The sequence below is a fragment of the Papio anubis genome, chromosome 9, assembly GCF_008728515.1.
Source record: "Papio anubis isolate 15944 chromosome 9, Panubis1.0, whole genome shotgun sequence".
Lineage (NCBI taxonomy): Eukaryota > Metazoa > Chordata > Mammalia > Primates > Cercopithecidae > Papio > Papio anubis.
Window position 1 is genome coordinate 95,324,865 of NC_044984.1, and position 24,782 is coordinate 95,349,646.

Sequence of the window (24,782 nt, forward strand, 5' to 3'; positions counted from 1 at the left end):
ACCATCAGCGTACATTACCACTGGTATTGAGTTAGTAGTAGAGATGCTGCCTAATCTGTGGTATTCAGACAGCCCTTTTTGAGATGCCAGCAAACACGAAATTCATGGGGTCCTTGACCAAGTGAAGAGAGAACAAGTACACATTGGAATTTCTTCTGTTTTAATTTGTTCTTCTAATTTTGGGATGCTGTGTCTAAAAGGTAAAGATTCCATGTTGCTAGTGTCATCATTTTGAGGGAAGACATACATGTGGCCAACAAGCGTATTAAAAGCTCAATATCACTGCATTAGAGAAATGCAAACTAAAACCACAATGAGATACCATCTCACACCAGTCAGAATGGTATTATTAATACTAAAAAGTCAAAAAATAACAGATGTTGGCGAAGTTGTGGAGAAAAGAGAATGTTTAGACACTGCTGGTGGGAGTGTAGATTAGTTCAATCATTGTGGAAAGCAGTGTGGAGATTCTTCAAAGAGCTAAAAACAGAACTACCATTCAACTCAACAATCCCATTACTGTGTATATACCCAAAGGAATATAAGTCATTCTACCATATAAACACATACACATGTATGTTCACTGCAGCACTATTCACAATAGCAAAGACATGTAATCCACCTAAATGCTCATCAATGGCAGGTTGGATAAAGAAAATATGGTACTTACACATCATAGAATATTATACAGCTATAAAAAAGAACAAGATCATGTTCTTTGTAGGGACATGGATGGAGCTGGAGGCCATTATCCTTAGCAAACTAACGCAGGAACAGAAAGCCAAATACTGCCTATTTTTACTTATAAATGGGAGCTGAACAATGAGAACACATGGACACATGTCTCTCCTGTTTTGAGAGAGGGACTTTGTCTTACTGGTTTTTATATTCCAAAGACTTATTACAGTGCTTAGCTTGTGGAATCCTGAGTTTGCTACAAAAAGATTGTGGGTAGCTGATTTTCACATCTGAGTCTGGGTAACAACAGTCAATTCATCTCCGGGGTTTTTCAACATTGACCCTATTGACATTTAGGGCTGGATAATTCTTTGTTGTAGAGGGCTATTCTGTGCTTTACAGGATATTTGGCAGCATCTCTAGTCTCTACCCACTAAATGTCAGTAGCACCTCCTTCAAATAATAACAACCAAACATACCTCCAAGCATTGTCACACGTCCTGGTGTCAGGGGAGGGAGGAATCATCCCTAGCTGAGAATCCCTGGATTTGACCCTTGATCCAACATTATATGGTTTGTTGTAGTGTCCAGGGGGTAGGGCTTCCATTCTTTTATCCATGTTGGACCAGCTTATTTCAGCACTCTTAACATCAGACTCTTGAATCAGAAAAGAGGCCTATGTGTTTGAGGGGAAGAATAGAGTATGTGAAGACTGGCTCTCAAGTCAGACAGCTGGGATTTAGATCCACTTACTACTTCACCACTTACTAAGTAACTGGGTAAAGCTGTTAATCTCTCTGTGCCTTAGTTTCTTTGTTTATTAAGTGTCAGATGATTCCTATCTCAAGGGCTATTATGAGGACAAAATGAGTTAATAAATTACAATATGCTTAGGAAAGAGTCTGGACATATTGACAACTTTAATGCATGGCTGTTGTTGATATTGATGGTATTGATAAAGAAGGCAGTGACTTCAATCCCTGGTCAACCTGTTCCTGAAGCTCAGACATTCAACTCTGTCACCTCTTGGGCTGAGAGTCCTTGTGTGTCTCAGGAAAGCTGAAGGGACCTGGTAGATGGCAAGAGATACAATGATAAGTCTCACCTCATCACTAGGACTCAGTCCACCTACCACTGCCCCATAGCAGTCTATAGAATCAGGACTGTATTCTTGCTGGTTCATCTTGTTAGGGCAGTTTTATCAAATTGGTGATGGTTTGAGAGAAGGTGCTCTCTCTCCTTTTCCTCTCAGTCTTGCTCTAATTTCTGAGACCGGTTTAAAGATCTAAGGGCCTCATTATCGCCTCAACTGCTTTTGCTTATTTAGATAGACAAAGTTGAATCAAAACATTTATGTTGCCAGGTCAAGATGACCAGTACAAAGTTATCTTGATTTACTTGAAGAATTATTCCAAATCAACACGTATTTCATATGACTCATGCATATTACTTCAGTCAAGACAGACCAACTTTAAAGGGAAAAATACCCACTATACAAGGCACAGCTGAGAAACTAGTCATATTATGAACTATTGTCATCCCACAAAAAGAAACTTACTTAATCTAAAAGAGTTTCTCAGCAGTCCAAATTTAACTTCTCTGATATAAAGCACATTTTGCATTGTCATCATTATGTGCCAAATGTGGGCATTGTATTATATTTATGAAAGGAACTGAAGTCCTTTCTTTGTGATATTTTTGCTCCTGCTGTTTTTGCTATGTGATGTTAAATTGCTGAAAATTATGCAAAGTATATATCATGAATATGACCTTAATTATTCATTAATGGCATGGAGAGATTTAAAAGCTTTGAAGCAGCCTGGAGAACTGTAAATCCGTTTACAATCTCCTGCTTGTAACCCTTACAAGTGAAAAATTTGAAAAAGATGAAGTGTAAGCTGAGTATTATTAATTGAACTTGACATACCTTAGTTGCAAAAGTGATGATGCAGCACTGCCTCTTGAGGCAAGGGCCCTGGCTTAGCTCACTTCCTGTTGTGTCTTAGGCATATTTTAAGAGCAGTTTGTAGTATCTAATGACTCCATTTCCAGATGAGGTAATTCATTCATTCATTCATCAAATGTCTGATGAATATCTACTACTATTGAAGGAAGGGAGACCTTAAATAAATATATCAGATGTAATCGGTATTGTGGAGAAATATACAGGAATCCTGGGAAGGAGTCACTATTTCATTTCAGGAGTTCAAGAAAAATCTCTATGATAATGGGTGAACTAAGCACAAAGAGAAATTGGAATTTGCATTTCTAAACCCAACTCTCTAAAGCATTGTGGAATTTTCCCACTGCTGGGTTTCCTTTGTCTTGTGCACCCACATGCAGGCTGGCATGGGTGTAGGAAGAGTAAGTGGAGTAACTGAATGGGAATATATGGGAACAGGAGGAATAGCTGGATTTGGCTGTAGGATAGAGATAGACTCTGGTGTTTGCATTTGAATGAACTCTTACAGGGCACGGAGCAGGGGAAAAAATCAAGTGCATGAGCCATGTTGGGATTTTGGAGAGGCCCGACCTGACCTGGTTGCAAACACCTCCCTAACTTGTCCTTTTCCATTAATCAGTTGAACCTTCATTCTGGGTGCTGCCTCTTCACTTTTGCCTACCCAGAAACCCAAAGTTTCTTCTTTAAAATTCTTCCCTAGTACTTATAACTGCTTGACTCCTCTTTCATTTGGGGTTGTGCAGGAAAGCCACTCTGTGTCCTCCGAGAATGAAGTGTTCAATACAGAGTTTCACAACACTTAAGACCACTTAAAAGGTTGGGTGTGAAGGTCAGGGAATCTACCTCCCATCACTTCAGCCTGAAGCACCACAGCAGCAGGTCTCAGATGCCGGTGTGGAAGCCACTGGGATCTCAATAATGCCTGACTGCAGCACGGGATTCTCAAAACTCACCTGGAGCTGCTTCAAACCTCAAATCTGCCTGTAACTACCTGCCTGACAAACAGCCTCTCCTTTTCCACCTTCCATCTGAGCACTCATTATTGTACACTTTAACCCAGAACTTTATGGAGAAGGGGATTCTGGGAAACCAGAACCAGGTTCTGGTCCCAGCTTCTCAGCAATGCAGAAGACACCTCAGAAGGGGGTGCTAAGGTGACAACAAACAGTATAGTGCAGTCACCAGCCCTCCTAACAGATTGCCCCCTGTCCCTTCATTTGAGGCCATGCTAGCCCCATCTCTGTAATATCCAGCTGGTTTAAAAGATGTAAGGTCTGAACTCTAACACCTGCCTTTGAGATGACGGAGGAGCAGCTATTTCTATTTTTTAACATGGGCATGACTGAGTAAATTGCCCACAGTCAGAGTTCCTCCCAGAAACCCACATCTTTGTTCTGATGCTAACGTTAGGCAACTGTCTTTTTTCAAAGCATGGCAGAATTCATTGAGACCCAATATTTAATTGGATAGTCAGCAGCAGCCACAAGCCTGCCTGTGGAAATGTCCTTGTGTTTGTGATGCAGGGGAGGGAAAAGCAACAAGGAAAGGCAAGCTAAAAATTCCTTCCACCATAACTGCCCACAGAGGAATTAAAGAAGATTCCCTTTGTCGCATCCAGCCCCTACAGTGATAGAGTATCAATCCTCATGCACATACGTATTGAGCATCTGTTATGTTCCAGGCACTGTGCCAGGCACTGGAGAATAAAAAAATAAATGTTCTAGTTATCTATTGTTGCATAACAAACAACTCCAAAACTTGTATGTTAAAATCATGGTCATTCTTTTTGCTCTCAAATCTGCAATTGAGCAGGACTTGGAAGGGATAGCTTCCCTCTGCTCCATGGGACGTCAGTTGGAGCAGCACTACTAGTGGCTGGAGGACTCCCCTTTTAAGGTGGCTGACTCACATGGCTGGAATGTTGGTGCTGGCTGTCAGCTGAAAGCTCAGCCAGGGTTGTGGGCTGTGGGCCTTTTCACATGCTGCCTGGGCTTTCTCATGACATCGTGGCTGGGTTCTAGGAGAACAAGGTAAAAGTGAACTTTAATGACCTAGCCCTAGAAGCATTTATTCTGCTGTACTCCACTGGGAAAGGCAGAATGAAGGGGAAGGGACATAGATGCCACCTCTTGAAGGAGAGTCATAAGGTTCTAGAAGATGTGTGGGATAAGCAGTAATGTTGGGACCATCTTTGGAAAATACAAGCTGCCACAATATGCTTAGTGTATTTGAGGAGCTCACTAACTAGCAATGAAGGCAGATGTGAAACAGATAGAATACAGTTTGAAAAATTCTATGGAAGCCCTGGGGAATTTCATACTCTGCACAGAGATTTCAGGAAGGTTAAGAGAGGTGACCTGGGACTTAAAGGATGACTAGATATTCACAAAGCCAGAAAGTAGAAGGGCATGGCATTCCAGATGGGAAATAACATAAACAGTGGCATGATAGACTTTTGACTGAGGCCTCAGGGCTCCTCTGTGCACCTCTGCTTCCCAGACAGAGTGTGAATCCCGTGAGGGCTGGACAGATTTCTCCTTGTCCCTAGCACAGTGTCTGGTTCATCATGTCATCTTGACTTTCACATAGTATATGCTCACTTAGCAATTTCCCACGAACATAATTGACATCAGATACAATTGTTCTTCTAGACCTTAATGACAGAGCTAGAAAGATGTGCAGCTTTTAGTCATTTTTTTCCCAAAATATTGCAACCAAATATCATTTAGCCTCTTTACAACCAAATCCATCACACTGTACTCATGTGTAAATAAGAATCATCTCAATGCCAATTTCTTTCAGGCCAAGGATTTTACTAAACAAACTATACCAGCCATTACCTGCAAACTTAGCCAAGATCATCTTGGATCTTCTTCCAAGAAGGTGGTGTTATTGCTCACTAGAGTACTTTGTTTTTCAGCTCCGTTCTTCATTCTCTCTTTTTTCTACACATGTTGAAATTAAAAAGAGTTTTCTAGAAGACCAGGAGTAGAGCAGGCAGAAAAATGAAACTACACTGCACGTGATTTTCCTTGACCTTAGCAGTCCAGCAGGGAGGAAAGAAAAAGTACATGTGGTGAGACCTCGTGTCCATTAGAGTTTCAGAAATGCATTATATCGCCTCTTGGGGACTCTATTCCTCCTGAGTCTGTAGGTTCCTTTGTTCAACCAGAATATTATTTTGGATTGTATAGCAGTAAATCACTTTGGCCGTCATCTGAGGCTGCCTTGATTCAGTTTCTCAGACTCTAATGAGAATCTTCTGAAATCTACTCCTTTATCAGTGACTCATGGATAACATCATATAGTTATAAAAGGGTAACCTGTTTGAGGTGTTCGCTGTTGCTTCTGATTGTTCAAGGGGATCTCCCCCAACTGCAATTATCTGTAGAAATTCCACTTGAGTGAAAAACTGTTAGTCTTGATTCCTTATGTCACATAATGTTTTACTTAGTTGACAGAACACAGTTAAGCCATCAATTAAGTATTGAATTTTAGTTTATCATTTCCTTTTTTTCTCTTGTTCCATTTATACATAGCAAAGCTATACCTTAATGCCTTTTTTAAAATAACTCTTTTTAGGGAAAGAGAGTTCTAAATAAACTCTTAAATACTTGGAACTGAAACTTTCTTTGAATGATGTCTTAGTTTATTTTGTGTTGCCACAACAGAATACGTGAGATGGGGTAATTTATGAAGAAAAGATTATCATTTAGTTCATGGTTCTGCGGGCTGGAAAGTACAGGAAGCACAGCACCAACACTTGCTCGGCTTCTGGTGAGGGCTTTTGTGCTTCATCACATCATGGCAGAAGGTCAGAGTGAAAGTACGTGCCAAGAGGCAAAACCTGGGAGGCATCCTGGTGTCATAACAACCCACTTTTGTGGGACTAATCCATTCCTGCAGGAACAGATGCAGCCTCACCAGCGTGAGACCAAGCACCAAGCCACCCACAAGGGCAGCACCCTCATGACCCAAACACCTCCCCAAAGCCCCACCTCTCCACACCGCCACACTGGTGAGCACATTTCAACATGAGTTTTGGTGGAGACAAACAAACCATATCAAAACCGTGGCCAGTGGGTTTAAATAGTCCAAAAATGTCATTGGGGGGTATATTGACTGTGATAATAAGCCTGCTGTTGAATTATCCCAACCATTTTTTTTATTTGTTATTTTTATTTCTTCAGACAGAGTCTGCTCTGTTGCCCAGGCTGGAGTGCAGTTGCACGATCTCAGCTCACTGCAAACTCCACCTCCCAGGTTCAAGTGATTCTCATGCCTCAGCCTCCTGAGTAGCTGGGATTACAGGCGTGCACCACCAAGCCCGGCTACTTTCCTGTACTTTCCAGCCTGCAGAACCATGAACTAAATGATAATCTTTTCTTCATAAATTACCTCATCATAGATATTCTGTTGTGGCAACACAAAATAAACTAAGACATTATTTTTGTGTTTTTTTTAGTAGAGACGGGTTTCACCATGTTGGCCAGGTTGGTCTCAAACCCCTGGCCTCAGGTGATCTGCCCACTTCAGCCTCCCAAAGTGATAGAATTACAAGTGTGAGCCATCATTCCCAGCCCCAACCATTTTTTTAAATCGTCGTTTCATGTCCCTCATTACTTAGCTTTGATTCTATAGTTCATCATCAGGACCACTTACAAGCACCTGAATTCTCTCACTCCTTTATTCCTTTGACTTATTTGCCTGGCAAAGCCCTGACCTTGGTTAAACTGCATCTTGTTCATGCCCACACCCGAGTGATTTAATGTTGCGGGAAAAAACATGCTGACTGGTTCACTTTACATCATACCACAGTCTCACACGGGTACCAGAGAATGCTCAGTGAGCCTGGTACTTTTGCTTTCTTCCTCTCTATAAAAATTAAGTAACTTTCTTCCTCCCTCTCTTCCCCTTTCTCTCTTTCTCTTTGCTTCTTTCTTTCATTGATTCAATTTTAAAATTTCAATCATTAAATAATCATACAGTGCCTGGCACAATTCAAGGCACTTGGGATACATCAGTGAACAAATCAGAGAGCCCCCGCCCTTGTGAAACTCACATTCTAGTGAGGGAGACCGTGAACAATAAACATAATAAATAAGTAAATAATATAATATGTTAGAAGGTGATAAACGGAGGGCCAGGTGCAGTGGCTCATGTTTGTAATCCCAGCACTTTGGGAAGCCAAGGTGGGAGGATTGCTTGAGTCCCGAGTTCAAGACTAGCCTAGACAACATGGCAAAACCTTGTTTCTACAAAAAGTACAAAAAATTAGCCAGGTGTATTGCAGCATGCCTGTAGTCCCAGCTACTTGGGAGGCTGAGGCAGGAGGATTACTTGAGCCTGGGAGGTTGAGGCTGCAGTGGGCCGAGATTGCGCCACTGCAATCCAGCCTTGGCAACAAGTGAGAACCTATCTCAAAAACAAACAAACAAACAAACATAAAAGAAGGTGATAAATGATATGACACAAGAAAAACCAGAGCAGAGTGTAGGTATGAGAGCACTAAGGGTAAAAAGATGGTCATTTTAAATAGGGTGTTGGCTAGGGGCTTACTGAAGGTGATGTTTGACTAAGATCTTGAATAGGTGGGGGAGTTAGCCCACTTCACACTCTCTCTCCCCAGTCAACCTTCTCGAACCTGTTTTCTCCGCACCCTCACCTCCCTCAATGCCCCTCCACACACATACACTGTTCTGCTGATAACCTTGCCTATACTCTGATAGAAAATAAAAATGGTCAGACAGGATCTTCTATGACTTCCCACCCTCAACCTTCCCTCCCATCACTCTGTGTGTGCTGTCCCGGGAGCTCTCCTATTATTCGCTGAATCCCCTCTCACTCACCTTCTCAAGGACTTTGCTTCTGTAATTGTCTCCCCTCTCTCTCCTGCATCATTATTTTTCCTCTCTACTCAGTTGTTACAAACATGCTCCTGTAACTCATGAGATGAAAAATCCCTTGACCCCTATACTCTCCCCTAATGAGCACTCCGTTTCTCTTCTGCACTTCACAGAAAACTTCTTGAAAGATTTGTCTAGTGTCCTGTCTCCATCTCCTCACCTACCATTCTCTTTTCCAATTTCTCAGTTTGGGCTTTCTCCCTCACTATTTCACAGAGACTGCTTTTATAAAGGTGGCCTGTGATCAAATCCGGCAGTCATGCCATCTCTGCTATCTTACTGGCCTCCCCAGCAGCTTTCCTCCACATGGTGAGTCGTTGCCTCCTTAAGAAAAACGTGCTTCTCTTGGCTTTGGTGACATCTCATGCTTTCCTGGATTTCTTCCTTCTTCATTGGCTCTTTCTCAGTCCTCTTTGCTCACCTTCTCTGCTGTCTGATTCTTCAAATATTAGTCTTTTAAGACTTGATCCTGGGTCCCCTTTTCTTCTGTGTCTCCATCTTCCTGTGATTTTCTCCAGTTCCATAGCTTTATATAGCTTCTGCCTGTCACTCGAGGCTTTGTCATCTCAGAGGCTTCAGGCAGCAGGGTTTACTTTTGATCTCAGGATGCAGAGGTGGAGGAGGAGAAATGCTCCTTGCAGCGACCGGGGACCCAGATAACAGAAGCTGCATCCAGACACCTGCCTCTGGGGGAGGGAAAGGCAAATCACACACCAGACTTCAAGCCTCTGCTCACAGCTAAACGGCTAGACTCATCATATGGCTCCTGCCTACCCTAGTGGGCCAAGGAGCTCAGATTTCCCTGTGCCCAAAGGAGAGGAGAATGGATGCCAGGGACACACTAGTGACCCCCACAGAAAATGTTTTCAAATGTACTTTATGTATACATGTACATACATACTCACACACACACACACACCCTATAAAGTAGGTGAGGGTAATTATATCAGCATTATACCAATGAGGAAGTGATATGAGTTGAGGTATAATCTATCAGGTTTCTCTGTTATTAAAAATCATAGGAGCCCCATTTCTTGACAGTTTTGTATAACCTTTAGGTAAAAACACTTGATAGACTTTACTGCTGTGTGCCCTGCAGCATCCTCTAATTTTGATCAGCATTTCACCAGGAGATACATACAACAGACTTAGAAGAGCTGTCATAACCTTTCCCAAGTGCACATGTGTACGTATGTAACAAATCTGCACATTCTGCACATGTGTACCTATGTAACACCTGCACATTCTGCACATGTGTACCTATGTAACAAACCTGCACATTCTGCACATGTGTACCTATGTAACACCTGCACATTCTGCACATGTGTACCTATGTAACAAACCTGCACATTCTGCACATATTGTGCCTATGTAAACAAACCTGCATTCTGCGTAATGTACCTATGTAACAAACCTGCACATTCTGCACATGTGTACCTAGGTAACAAACCTGCACATTCTGCACATGTGTGTACCTATGTAACACCTGCATTCTGCACAGCATGTATACCTATGTAACAAACCTGCACATTCTGCTGTATTGCCTGTAAAACACCTGCACATTCTGCACATGTACCTATGTAACAAACCCTGCACATTCTGCCTGTGTACCTATGTACGACGTTGCACATGTGTACCTACGTAACACCTGCACATTCTGCACATGTATCCTGGAACTTAAAGTAAAAAAAAAGACAGTAAAAAAAGAAAGTATTTCCAAAGTTAAATTGCTTCCTCACTAGCAGAAGACACCCAATTCTTCTGTCTTTTCTGGGTCTTGCTTATTTCATGGCTGTTCGTCTCTGCAGCGTGCTAAGGGCAGAGCATTTCATGGGTTACTGATTGGGTCATAGCTGTGAATGGTTGTCAGTGGGTTGGTGTTTTGTGATAATAAAAAGTACACCGTGATGATAAAGTTGTCCCCAAGTTCAGTTTATCTCATATACCATCTAGAAGGAGTAGGGAAAACATTAAGATGTTCTGTAAGAAGTGAAGGGACGTTTGGAATTTTGTAGATTACAACTGACATTGCTTACTTCTAAGGAGAGATTTAGTACTGGGATTACCTACAAAGGGAGTATTTTCTCTCCCAGTGGATATTAGACCAACCTCTGTTCGTACTAATCACGTTATTTATAATTAGGGTCATCATTGCTTTGCTGAATTTTGAGTTCCCTGAGATCTTGAACTATGTCTTAACCTTCTTTGTATCCCGAGGGTCCAACATAGGGCCTGTGTGCTAGGCAACATAGTGCACAGTAGTTAAATCATCTTTAGGTGTTTACTGAATGATTTTATGCATCATTGTGTTGTGAAGCAGATAAAACATTTGCTTTTCATAATAGATCTAAGAAGGTGATGAAAGAAGTTCTTCTACATCAGTGTGTATTAATTAGCAATATGTATCAGATATACTCTGGCTTCCAGTGGTCTTGTGGATAGATGTGGCCATATGACTACTTCTGCTCAATGGGCTGGGCACAGAAGTGGTACGTATGCTTATGAGGCCCTCTGAGCTCTGCCTTCCCCCTGGGAGAGTGACTATCAGCATGAACCACTAAATCACTACAATGAGCTGCCCTGCAGTGGACATGTAGCATGAACAAGGAGTAAATCTTTATCATGGCACTAGCCGATAGAAAATTCTAGGAGCCACATATAAAAGGTAAAAATAGACAGATGAATTTAATAATAGTTTTACTTATCCAACAGATCTAAGATATCATTTAAACATGTAATCAACATAGGAATTATTGAGATATTTTACATTCTTTTTTGTATATATGCTAAGTCTTCAAAATCTGGTGTGTACTTTCCACAGTCAGCACATCTCAATTTGAACTAGTTATATTTTAAGTGTTTAATGGCACCAGGTGCCTACTGTACTGACAGTACAGCTCTGCTGTTCGATGTCACTGATATTTGGGGGTTATTAGTTGCTGCAACATAACTTAGCCCATCCTGACAGCTACACTAAACATTGATTTTCCTCAGATACCCTGATGAAGTAAGTTTCTCAGACCTGACATGGGGATCACCAGGGTTGGTGCGAAGTAACAAAGAGTATGTTGCATGAGGGGATTCACTTTATGGCAACACAGAGAACCTGTAATGAAATGTGTGAAGATTTGTGCTCAGCCGCTCAAAACTGAACATCGAATTGTGGCCTAGAGGACGGTTTCCTCGAGTTTCTCATAAATTTAGCCACATTGAAACTCTGTGGTGGTAAGAAGATGAATTTTTTTCTGCCTGATAATAGTGTTTTAACAAGGTAATCAATAATGTGAGAAAGCTACTCGTAGTCTGGATCGCAAGATGTTCATAAATTCATTTAGGAAGCATTCGTTCTCAATGACCATGTGCTCAGTAACATGCTGGGTGCTGGGAATACAACTGTGAAGAAGTGTACAGTCTCACAGAGGCACCAATGAAATCTATAATTATAGCATTCATTAGTTGGAATATGATCTGCATTAGTTTTATATCACGGCTGAAGAGATTACTTCAAACTTCGAGGCTTCAAGCAATCTATGTTTATGCTCCCACAGTCTCTGTGGTTCAGGAGTCTGAGTACAGCTCAACCGTGACCTCTAATCAGGATCCCTCCAAGGCCACCCCAGGGTGTCCACCAGGTTGCATTCTTTTCTGGAGCTCAAGGTCCTCTCACATGGTTATTGGCAGAATTTAGTTTTCCTTGTGGTTGTAGGTCTGAGGTCTTCATTTTCTTGTTGACCTTCAGCCAGGTACGGTTCTCAGCTTCTAGAGGCCCCTGAGAGACCCTTTCACAACACAGTGGCTTATTTCTTCAAAGCAAGCAGGATAATCTCTCTGACCTCTAGACTGTCTTTTAAGGACTCATCTAATGCATTCAGGCCAATCCAGGCTGGAATGGAAGGAGCCCAGCCATGAGGCTGTTGCAGTATTCAAGAAGACAGATGATGGTTGTTTAAAGGAGGGTGGTGGCAGTAGAGATGGAGAGAAGTAGATAGATCAAAGAGAAGTTTAAAAGGTAGAATCAATAAGACTTGGTGATTTGTTGGATATGACATAAGGGAAAAAGAAGTTAAAGATGGCTCCTGGACTTGAGCCACTAAAAGGATGGTTGTGCCATTTCCTGATGTGGGGACACTGAGAAGAAGAGCAGTTTTGCCAGTGAAGCAGATCCATTGTAGACATTGATGTGTCTGATCTGCCAGTGAGACATGAGGTACCAGGTGCCACACTGACCATTGGCTACACTGATCTGGAGCTCAGAAGAGAAGTGTGGGCCAAAGATATGAGTCTTGGAGATATCAGCTGATAGGTGACATCTAAAGCCATTAGGAGGGATGAGATCATCCAGGGAGGACAGGTAGAATGAGACTAGAGCCTCGATGAAGTCCTTAGGGACCTCCATTTAAAGGTCTTCTAAGGGGGACAATTTCACACACACCTATTTCTTGTTGCTGTTACTAATGTCACCTTCAGGGAATGAATATTATAATTATTTGGGAACATATAGTACTTCAAAAGGATTCTCTCCACCAGGGCACTGTGTATGTGTGTGTCTGTATGTGTGTATGTGTTGCAGAGAGGAAATTGCATCCGAATCAGCTGAAGAGCATTTGTAAACTACACTCACAAATTTCAGTGTGTCCCTGAGGGAAAAGAATAACAGATGCAAAAAAATTTCTTTTTAGAGACACATGCCCTCATTTTTTAGAGAATACTGGAGCTCATAAAAGTACAAGTCATTTGCCCAGTGCTACACAGCTGGTTAGATGATAGCCCCACTGAGAGGAGTTGAAGTTGCTTAGCAATTACTTTGAGCCCTTTAACCCTCGAGGAATGTACATTTATCCATCAGTTTCACAGGCTAGATTCCAGATACATCAAGGAATTCTAGCATCAGCTATTGGGGGGTTACCCAGATGTCCACCAAGCATTCAGTACCTGTGGGTGGAAGAAGGAAATTCTCACTTATTGAACCAGTACTATACAACCATAGCAGCTTCAGAATGATGCTGCAAGGCAGGTATTATTTTCCTCATTTTACAAATGAAGAAACTGAGGCTTGTGAATGGAGTAATGTGCCCACAGATGGCAGAACCAGGCTTGAAATTTGCTCTTACTACTGGCCTTACATTAATTTTAGGATGTGAGAGCCAACTGTATGCATTGTACATTGACTGTAATATATAATTAAGGATTTCTTCGAAAAATAACATTACAGTGGAATTGAGTTCATGAGCAAATATATTTGTGTGATCCTCTCAGCTTTCTGCTTGTGAAACAGCAGTTCTGAAGCCAGACTGCATTGGTGAGAACTAGGCTCCATTCCTTACTTGAGTAAACTTAGCCAAGGTACCAGACTTCTTTGTGCTTTAGTTCCTCATTTGCAATAAATTAGAATAATAGTAATACCTGCTTCATAGGGTTGCTGTGAAAATTGAATGATTTAATGTAGGCAAAAGCTCTAAAATACCACCTAACGTGTAGTGGCACTATGTAGCTGCTTCCGTCTCTACCATTACTATTCATTTGCATTCACTATGATTTTTTTAATTCAAGAGGCTTCTCTGAGTTTCCAATTAGCAATTAATGTCTCCTCCTAGCCCCAGAATTTTAGAGTTTTGCTTTGTCCTCGTAACAGTATAGTTATGAGAAAGCAATGCCCAGGTAGTTACCTAAGGGGATACAGAGCAGATGCAAGTGGCTAACCTGATTTGATCCTTCACGCTCAGTAAATTGAAACGTCAAGCCTATTTATGCCTCAGGGTCTTTTGTCTTTTACTCTTCTCACTGTCTGGAATGCTCTCTCCCTGTGTAATAGAACAGCCTCCCTCAGTACTTTTTTCATGTCTCTGTTCGAATGTCACCTTATCAAAAGGCTTGTCCACACCACTCTATCTAAAATAGCATCTCCTTCCTACCATTACTTTCTATTTTCTTACCCTCTTTATTTTTCTTCAAAGCACATCATCAGAAGTATTACACATCTGTTTACTGAGGGTCTGTCTCCCCAGCAGAACTTGAGTTCCTCAAGAGCAGGGATTTGGTCTGTTTTGTTCACAGCTGTCTTCCCAGCACCTAGGACAGGCCCTGGCACATCATAGGCCATCAGTAAAGATTTGCAGAATAGATGAGTGGATGTGTGAGTGAATGTTAAGTTACAATTCACACAGTGGGATTCATGGTTATCTGCAAAGACCACCATGATTTACAGGTGCATTGTCACCTATACAACTTTAGGACAAACTGGACGGCTCCAGCCCCTCACTGCAGTTGAGAGTACTACCATCTGTCCAGTTCCCCAGGCAAAATAACCTCTGCATCATTCTAGGCACTGGATTTTTTTTTCACCCTCCTTATTTGTTCAATCCCAAGTTCTTTCAAACCTACCTCCACTAGATCTCAAGTCCATCTGTTTCTCCTTTTCTTCTGGTTCTAACCACCATCTTGTCTCACCTGGCTACTAGAATAACTTTCTTATTGAACTTCCTACTCCTATGCTTCCTTCGGACCATTTTCTACAAAACACGCAGCATACACTTTAGGAAACAAGTGATCCCTGCCTGTAACTCATTAGTGGCTTCCTATTGGCCTTAGAAAATAAATCCAAACTTCTTACCATATTGTACCTGGCCTGGCATGGTCTATTCCCAGCCCTCTTCTCTAACTCTATTTTAGGTAACTCTATCCACCTCACACTTTACAATGTCCAATCACCCCAGCCTTCCAGTTCCCAGAACAACCTCTGGGCCTTTGTTCTTGCTGTTTCTTCTGGTTGGAATACTTCTCACTTGACTCTTTCCATGCCTAACACCGTCTCATCTTTCAGATTTTAGGCTAAATGTCACCTAGTCACAGATCAACCAACAAATCTTAATCAGGTGCCTCCAGTTCCTCTCTCCCACAGAACTATATTCTTTTCCTTTTAAAATACTTTTCATAATTTTAAATCATGCTTATTTGTTGTTCGATGTCTGTCTCCCACTCTAGATTGTAAATTCTATCTACTGTGGCATATCCAGCACCTAGAAGAGTCTCTGACACAGAGTAGTCACTTAATGAACATTTTTGGGTGTTGTTGAATGAATGTCATAGAGGAACCTGCAGGAAACCCTGAAGATACTAAGGGACAAAAGACAGGAATTGGGTGCTTGGATCTCAGGATTTCTGGTGGTTGGGGCTTGTAATCAAAGACTGATAAATCCTTCCAATATACTGGTTTCTTGTTTATTATCTTCTCAGGTTATAATTTGAGTGAGTAGAAATGCTGTGTTCTTTTCACCACCAATATGGTGGCCCCTCTTGGAGATAATAACAAGCATATTTTTAGATTTACTATGAGCACCTTAACGGCATTATGCCATTTAATACAATTCAATAAGATATGTATTGCTATCATTTCCTATTTTACATTTGAACAAACTGAGGCACAGAGAAGTTAAATAGCTTGTTCAAGATCTCAGGGCTGGTAAGAGGTAGACAAATGAATATTAATATGTGAAGTCCAACCTCACAGTCCGAATTGCTAACCTCTGAGGCACAGATGCCCACATGGCATTGTACCTATACTCCCATAGTGGCCTCTACCAGTCCTTTAAATATAATGTTTATCCTGGACACACTTACTTTGTATCTCTGGCCCAGACTTCTACCCTGAGCTCCAGACTCATTTGTCTAACTACCCACGCTATATCTCCTGGGCATGTCAAACTTAACTTTTCCAAAACTGAGTTTATGATCTACCTCTGTACCCCCATCCTCCATGCCCAAACGTGGTCTGCCTCTATTTCCTCTTCTCAACAAATGGCATCAGGAATCATGAGATGTGGAGATGTGTGTGTATACACACACATACACACATACATATATATACATACACACCTCTTTGAGAGATGGACTGCTTGGATTAGATAGTGGCATGCCATTTCTCCTGCCTTACTGTTGCAAGGACCATGACTGTTACATACCAAGGCATGGACCAAAATTTAGTAAATCGAAGGTTTTCAGTATGTTCTTGCTGAATAAAAGAAAAAAAAGGAAGAATTTTTTGTGTGAATCTCATCTCTTTTTACTCCAGGTAATTTCCCATGATATTCGCTAATTTTTTCAGTCATTTTTCTAAGAATATTTTTCCAAACTTCTCAGTGGTAATTTTTCTCTCCCCAAGGTTTTATTCCCAGGAATTTGTATTGCAGTATATTAATGAAACAACACTATGTTTCGTAAAAATCATTTTCATTTCTTTTCACTTGGGCTCTTGTGCACTTGGATTTATGTGGCAAAGAATACTTAATAATATGGAACGACCTATCTAGAAACAGCAGTGTAATCATTTGGCAGTAGAGAAAAGAGTGATTTATGGGCCATATAATTAGCAATCATCTGTTTCCCATTTATTTCTCAGGACTGAAGTTCAGAAGGCATTCAGTAACAAGCAGTAGGTAATGCCTTCTCAGTTTTTCCTTGGAAAGCTGAATATAAATAATAAGCCCCATACACTATATTTTCCCTTAAGTATGTAAAAAGGACAAAAGGACACACACACACACATACACACACACAGAGAGAGAGAGAGAGAGAGAGAGAGAGAACTCATATTCTTTGCTATTCAAGAGAATTAAGGTAATGTTTTTTTCTCGAGATAATCAAAACAATTTTTAATAGCCCCAAATAAAATCTCAGTTCATTGGTAACTTAATTTTGCTTTACATGAAGGAAAGCCTCTTTGTTTTTGTTGCTTTGTTTTCTAAAATATGAAATTCTTTTAAGACAAATTCATATAAACTGATAAAGCAACAATCCAGATTCTATGCATCTTAAATGCATTTGCAAAGCCATTATTTATTTAAACTTCAGAAGTTGTCAGGTATAATTCAAAAGCAAGTTAAGAGGTGAAGGTATGGAATCAGCTCTGTCTGGGGTAAACATTCATTTGGCTGTGGGTGAGCCACTTGTCACCTCTCTTTCTCCTCCTCTAAGAAACTGAAGGAAAACCACTCTCACAAGGTTCATATGGGAATAAGATGGGGTAATGTGTGAATGTGCTTTGACAATTGCAAAGCGTGAAAAAATAAATAAATAAATAAAATGAGGTTGTTATTGTTATTAGTTAAATAATAAGTGATTTTTATCAGGCTGAATAAATCAAAATAGCTATCCTTTTATGCAGAAAATGGTTGAGATCCCACATCAGAATTTTAGTTGATTCAGTATGTATTCAGATAATGAACTTAGCTTTTCTACATATAGAAATGTGGTATTTAAGTTGTTCTCTGAGTGGAATATTTTAATATATTTTTAATGTTTCCATAAATTTATGAGAGATCTTCAAATGATTATTTTCCCACTAGATTGTTTATTTTCTGTAAATCCTAACAATTACAGTAAATCTATGGAGAGAGTAATCTCTAAGCACTATATTCTGCTCTAAATCATTTGTTTAATTCAGTGAATCAATCACATTTCCATATAGAGTCCTCTGTGTTGCACAATTTTACTCTCTCATAGGAAGATGAGTGAATATAGAACCTTAGAGGAAAGCTAAGTGAATATAAAGAAATCCCATTATCATGATTAAAATTTCCAACTTAGGAAGCCACAAAGCCTTCCCAGATCTGAAGTATATCTTCATATAAAGAAAAAGAACTATTTTTAGGAAATACAGTCTTTCTTCTGCTTTATAACTTGGAAAACTGTACTATGTATTAAAAAGCAAGCAGCAATCTTTTCTAAAGTCCAACAAATGCTCAGCTGAAAAGCTGTGAGACCATCTCAGATCCCCAAGGCATCATTGCATCCACAGGCATGAAATGGGGCGGGACTGACTGTGTGTGTGTGATGTTTCTGTATGTTCTGTATGGGCATCACAGCCTGTGAGCTCATTTACATACCCTGATCTAAACAGCTGTGCCAGGAGGACTGGCCGTAATAGGTTACTGAACAGAGGAAAGCAGTTTTTACAAAGAGACAAAGCATTTGGCCATCACATTTTCGGTTGTTACTGGTTTGTCCACTCCCTGGACAGGCACCTCATTTGCAGTAAACTGCAGTGTTCACTGTAAGAGTCACTTCATTGACAGTCACTACCTGCTTCACAGGAATCCAGTATTCACCTGGGCCAGGTCTAACTGCCCACATTTCACTAATCATGTTCATGGATTAGACAAACATTGGGTGTGTGGTACCTCCGTGCCAAGCACTGTGCTAGGCCCAAAGGATTCAACTATGAATAACAGAAATATTCCTTGTTATCAGGAGGGTTATACTCAGGGCACTCTTGTCCCAAGCCAGAAGATAAAACCTCATTTCAGCCTGAACTGCCAGAAAGTTAGACTTTTCAGACCAATATTAGAGAGTGCCTGCCACTACTGATGGGCCCTGGCCTTCCTACCCTTGGGAAATTCAGCATCACACCAGTCTCTGAGAACATTGCAGTTGATGCCAGTTTGATTTTCATAATATCTTGATGAGTTTATACACGTATAATATTTATAACCCTTGAATGTTTATAATTCAGGTCAAAAAGACTCTGAATTAAAGTATGATAAATGAATTACAACTTTACATCCATCTGCAATTTCAAAACAATTTCCCATAGTGCACATTTACCCCAGCTAGAGGAAAAAGTTGAGCTTCTATTTTTGTCAGTTGTGCAAAAACAACAACAACAAGAACCAACAAAGGATTGTTATGCAATACTAGTATAAGGAAAGTCTAGCCACAAAGCACAAAGTCCTAACATATCTGTCAACATTCCTAAACTATAAAAACTAAAGTGTCATGCAGTCCATATCAACCCTATATGAGACAGATGGGGATTAGTAATTGGCCACTTCACTAATTTAAACTAGTTTGGCTCCTATTTTCTCACTTTCCTTCTACAACTGACCCCTCCTTGTGGAAAGTGACTTCCAAAGAGAAATCTCCTAATTGGTTTTTCATGTCCTTTTGACCAGAGGCATAGACCAAAATCTGTTGGATAGTTATCGGGGTGTGAAGTCCTAGTTTTACTTCCCTACGTTCTAGGTTGATAAAAAGCCCCAAAGCAGGCAAAGGTCTTTGACCAAAGAACACAGCTCTTTGAAAAAGCTTTGCCAGGCACCCACCCAGATTGCAGTCTCACATCTTTTGGCTTGCTTCATCTCCACCATCAACTTTTGCTTTTGCCTGGATGACTGAGAACATTCCTTCTTCTCCTTTATCATTTATTCTCCATGAAACAACCACAGTGATCTTTGACAACCTAAATCAAAGTGGTTTCCCAGTGTTCCTAGAATAAAGTCCGCTGCACGTTCTGTCTTCTGCTCACCTTCTCAGCCTCTTCTGATGCCACTCTTCCCTCCTTAAAACACCTCAGCCCCTCTGCTCTCCTTTTTCTCCCTCAATATACGAGGCAGCTTCCCAGCTCAGGGCCTTTGCACCCAGAGCGCTCATGCTGTGCTCTTTCCCCAGCTGGTGCCTTCTCCTCCTTAGGTCTCAGCTCACATGTCACCTCCACAGAGAAGACTTTCCTCAACCCCTTGTCCAAATGAGTATGTAGCCCCTCCCATAACTGTTTCTCTCATTACTCTATCTTCAGAACACTCATTATTATCTGAGCTTATCCTTCCTTCTTCAGAACACTCATTATTATCTGAGTCTCCCTTCCTTCCTTCCTTCCTTCCTTCCTTCCTTCCTTCCTTCCTTCCTTGTCTCCCTCTCTCTCTCTTTTCTTTCTTTCTTTCTTTCTTTCAACAGAGTCTCGCTCTTGTTGCCCAGGTTGGAGTGCAGTGGCGTGATCTTGGCTCACTGCAACCTCTGCCTTTTGGGTTCAAGCGATTCTCCCGCCTCAGCCTCCCCAGTAGCTGGGATTACAGGCATCTGCCACCATGCCTAGCTAATTTTTGTATTTTTAGTAGAGACGGAGTTTCACCATGTTGTCCAGGTTGGTCTCAAACTCCTGACCTCAGGTGATCTGCCTCAGCCTCCCAAAGTGCTGGCTTTATAGGCGTGAGCCACCACGCCTGGCGTATCCTTCCTTTTCAACTTGTTTTTGCCTATCTTCTTTAACATTTTTGTAGAATGTAAATGTTATTTATACCTCTCTTGTTTGCAGCTGGGTCTCCAGCTGGCATGAGTGCCACACATACAGTGGGATGTTTGTTAAATGAATACGTGCACTTGGAAGGGTCTGGCCTATTGCTGAAGAATGCCCCAAATCGTAATCTCTGTCCAGGTCCATGCATTCTAAGTTCCAACTCAACTTAAACTGTGGGAGCCTTGAATATACTTTTCAATTTAGTTTCTTTTTTCTGTTTCAGTCCTCTCTAATAAATAGTGACATTATCTTTGTGAAGTTGCATGCCCCATGGGAAGTCCTTGGAAGATATGCAGAACAAATGAATGTAAGAATGCCTTTCAGGTAGGTGGAAATGTATTTTATTCCACTCTTTCTGCTGCTTCACTGTAAATCTAATATTCTCCTCTCTCAGAACAAATAAAACTGAAATGCAGATGGGAAGGCCATTAGAGGAGGGACTCTTTCAAATGTTTAGGATATGCAAATAAGCCTTTATGGCCAATAATGATTTCATGGCTTTTTGTGAAAAACTCTGGCTAATTCAGTTCTTAGCAGGTAGATATTTCCAGTGCCTGCAATAAAGAAGCATTTTCCAAGTGGCATTTATATTTCCAAAGTGCCATTTTTAGAAGTCCTGTATACTGCTGCTTTGAACAGCCAGACCACAGGCAGCAGTTGCACAGGGCCATATTTTTATGTTCTTTACTGACCAGTCCCTTCCAGAAAAACATTAAAGTATATTTCTCTAGAAACAAGTGCAAGAAATTTCGTGACAATGTGATCTTCTTAAAAAAAAAAAACAACTTTTTAAAGTCATAAATACTGTGCAAACACAAATATTGATATTTGTTCCAAGGGGAATAGAAAATACTTTGTTTATATTCCTTAGTTATTTAAAAGGATTAATTTATAATTTACCTTCATTTCACAATGAATATTTTTATTTTCCCTATGGATTATGGAAAAGTGATCTGCATTTGCTATATAGAAATAACATATTAAAACTGAAATTGGAAATGCCAAGATATGTGGGTCTAAAAAGGTGGATGGATGGATGTAGTCCCAAGGGCAGTTCTGAAGGGACTCAAAGAATGACGTACTTTTGGTTTGCAATTTGCCAGTAAGACCACATTAGGTGGCAGAAATGAGGCAAATTGGTACCAGCTCTACAGTCTGTCTCTTAATGAGCTGTGGAAAGTTGTGGAGACAAAGAACATTTATAGAGACAGAGAGAAGGGTTAGGGACATATTTAGAGAAGAGCAATTTCCATTCACAGGCTTGTAATATATCTCCCCGGTGCATCTTGTCTTCTTGTTTATTGGCCTGTATGTCCTAATACCTAGTCAAAATAGAGGCTGGGATTTCTAGCATCTGTTTTCCTGGAGGCAAAATTCTCAAAATGCATAATAAATTTAGTTCTGATCTTATGATTTATTTTTGTATTTAACTGTTAAAAAGAAAATCTGAGAATTCAAGGATTTAAAAAAAGGAATACATATGTATATATATATTTTGTGTGTGTGTGTGTGTGTGTGTGTATGTATATATATATGTATATATCCACTAGGGAGAGATAAAGAATGTCAGTTTAGATTCCACTGAAAATTTTTATACTCTAGCAATTAAAACCAAATATTTATCAATGATATAATAAGTGTCTAATGTGGATTAATACCATATCATACCTAAGAACCAAAAGAGAAAGAAAGAAAACCCTACAAAATATGTCTAGATAGAAATTTATACACCCCTCTCCGGTATAAATAAATCTCATAAAACCTTCTGCCAGAACACACTTCTGTAACAAAGAACCCAGGGAGATTATAGAAACTTGAGCAATGTTAATGCAAAGCAAATTCTCTTACTACCTGCAAAGAATTTTATATCTGAAGGGCCTGGCCGCATCATGAATAACACTTCTGCATGCCTACTGCAGAGCAGAAATGTGTTGCCTCCAAGCAGCACTTGAGAGAATGTGAACCACACAATGAAATGAAAAAGAACGTGAACAATAATCTTTTTAGATATAGGAATTCTTGCATGATAATTTTAGAAGAAAATATTGTTAATGTGTGACACTTACTGACCTCATTAATATTAATGTGGTTTTACCTACTAAGCTTGGCTTTACTTGTTGCAACCTGATGGATTTAAAACTTTTGCTATTATTGTGTCCATAGTTTCAGACAAATAACTCTAGTCTAAGGAGATACATGCATTTCCAAAGGAGGAATTCTCCCACTACATCATTTTAACAAAATGTACAAACATCATTTTGGCTGAATTTAAATGCCCAAAGAATCTTCATAATTTTGTGTAGACGGTACTTCTGAATCCCAAGTTTAGTCCCCATGGATTTTTATCCCTATAATGTTTAAAAGGAAATACAGGAATAGGTTTCTTATGAGAAATTACAGTAAAACTTGCTTCTAAATACCTATATGTCCATGGATTTTTTTTTTAACTAATAGACTTTCCTTTTTAGAGAATTTTTAGGTTTATAGAAAATTGAGAAGATACTAGTGTTCCAATATAGTATACAATATAGTATAGTATAGTGTCCCCTTCTCCCCCAGCCTACAGTTTCTTTATTATTAACATCTTGCATTAGTGTGATGTATTTGTTAAAATTGGTGGACCAATATTGAAAAATTATTATTAACTAAAGTCCATAGTTCTAGGGTTGACTCTATGTGTGTGTGGTTCTGTGGGTTTTGACAAAAGCATATCATGTATCCACCATTGCAGGATCGTACAGAATAGCTGCGCCACCCTAAAAGTCTCCTGTGTTTCACCTACATTCCTTCTCCCGCTGGCAACCACTGATCTTTTTATTGTCTCTATAGTTTTGCCTATGTTTTAAAGCTTTCACGAATATGCAAAAAAAATTGGTGGTACATAAACTTACCATTTACAGAAGTGAGAGAGTTCAGTAACAGTTCAGGATATACATAAAAAGCACCTGTTTCATTATTATTCCATTCAGTTTCAGTTGAAGCCTGAAATATGGAAAGGGAGGTTGCATTTTAATAAAGAATCTAATTCATGTACTGTCCATTCAAACTACACCAAGAATTTTCATTTTTAGCATTTTTTAAAGGTAGATATATAGCAATCTGACAGAATAAGTCGATTTTTAAAAAGTTTCCAGAATTCCTTGATTTTACCTATTTAATTCACCTACAACCAGGGCCAGTGGTCAGCCAGTGTGCCCCAGCGTGGTTATGTACAGCTGGGTGTTAATGCTGACAAGTGAGTGTCCTTCCCACACTGGTTGTGAAATATATATATATATATATATATGTCTATACCATGAGAGAAGTGTCATGTGTAAGCTTAAAGTGCTGTATAAATATTAGTTAATATAATAGCATGCCCGTTAAATTATGTATGTTGTCCTCTGATCCATCCTTGCATTTTCCTGGGGAAGAAAGCTGACTTCAGCTGAAGCTGTGCAAATACCAATCACTCCAAATTATCATACTGCACATGCTTTGCAGGCGAGGAGCAACCACTAAAAAAAAAAAATAAATTATGGTAATGGGTAGAGGAAGAAATACCAATGGAAACTGTTGCATAAGATTTCATGACTCAAAAACGCATTCCCTGTGTTCCCACTGTATTTCTCACTGTTAATCTCTTTTTAGTTTTTTCTTCTTCACCTCTTACAGGCTTCTATCTTCAATCTCCTTTCCTTCCTTGCTAGTTCAAACTGTAACTGACGATGGGTTTTCTTCTCGACTGGCTTCATTTTTGCTGTTCTTCCAGGAGAAAAATCTATTACCTGCCCCGCCGTTACAAGTTCATGAGCAGGTTAGTAGCACGCTGTGTCCTGACGGTGTTTGTCTTTCTGTTGGCCCGTGTGCTTCAACAATGACAAGGAGCTATAAGCTGGGGAAAATGAGCCTGTGTCACATGGGAAAGCTGGCTGCTGTGCACATTTTAAAATCAGCTGTGTCTGATTAGCCTGGAAAAAAAAAAAAAGATGAAAACATCCCTCTTGGAGTTTTCCCTGTAACTTCTCCCCACTTGGGAGGATGCCATTCATCTGCAAGTGTGCTGGGGCTATTGCTTTTTAGCCCATTCTCTTTTTAAAAAAATTTTCAATAGTTTTTGGGAAACAGGTGGATTTTGGTTACATGGATAACTTCTTTAGTGGTGATTTCTGAAATTTTGGTGCACCGA

The 24,782-nt window shown here is 40.2% G+C and overlaps 1 protein-coding gene across 5 annotated transcripts in view; it reads left to right on the forward strand.

The window, feature by feature from the left end:
* ANO4 (anoctamin 4) overlaps positions 1–24,782 on the forward strand; it is a 406,193-nt gene that overhangs the window by 238,591 nt on the left and 142,820 nt on the right. For 3 of the 5 annotated variants that reach the window (XM_021922815.2, XM_021922817.2, XM_017946141.3), the window contains 2 exons: positions 20,838–20,938; positions 24,366–24,410. In XM_021922815.2, the coding sequence (XP_021778507.1) occupies positions 20,838–20,938; positions 24,366–24,410 (146 nt within the window). Of the gene's footprint in view, positions 1–20,837; positions 20,939–24,303; positions 24,411–24,782 lie in introns of all 5 variants that reach the window. The other 2 variants (XM_017946144.2, XM_021922816.2) reach the window with 2 other exon arrangements.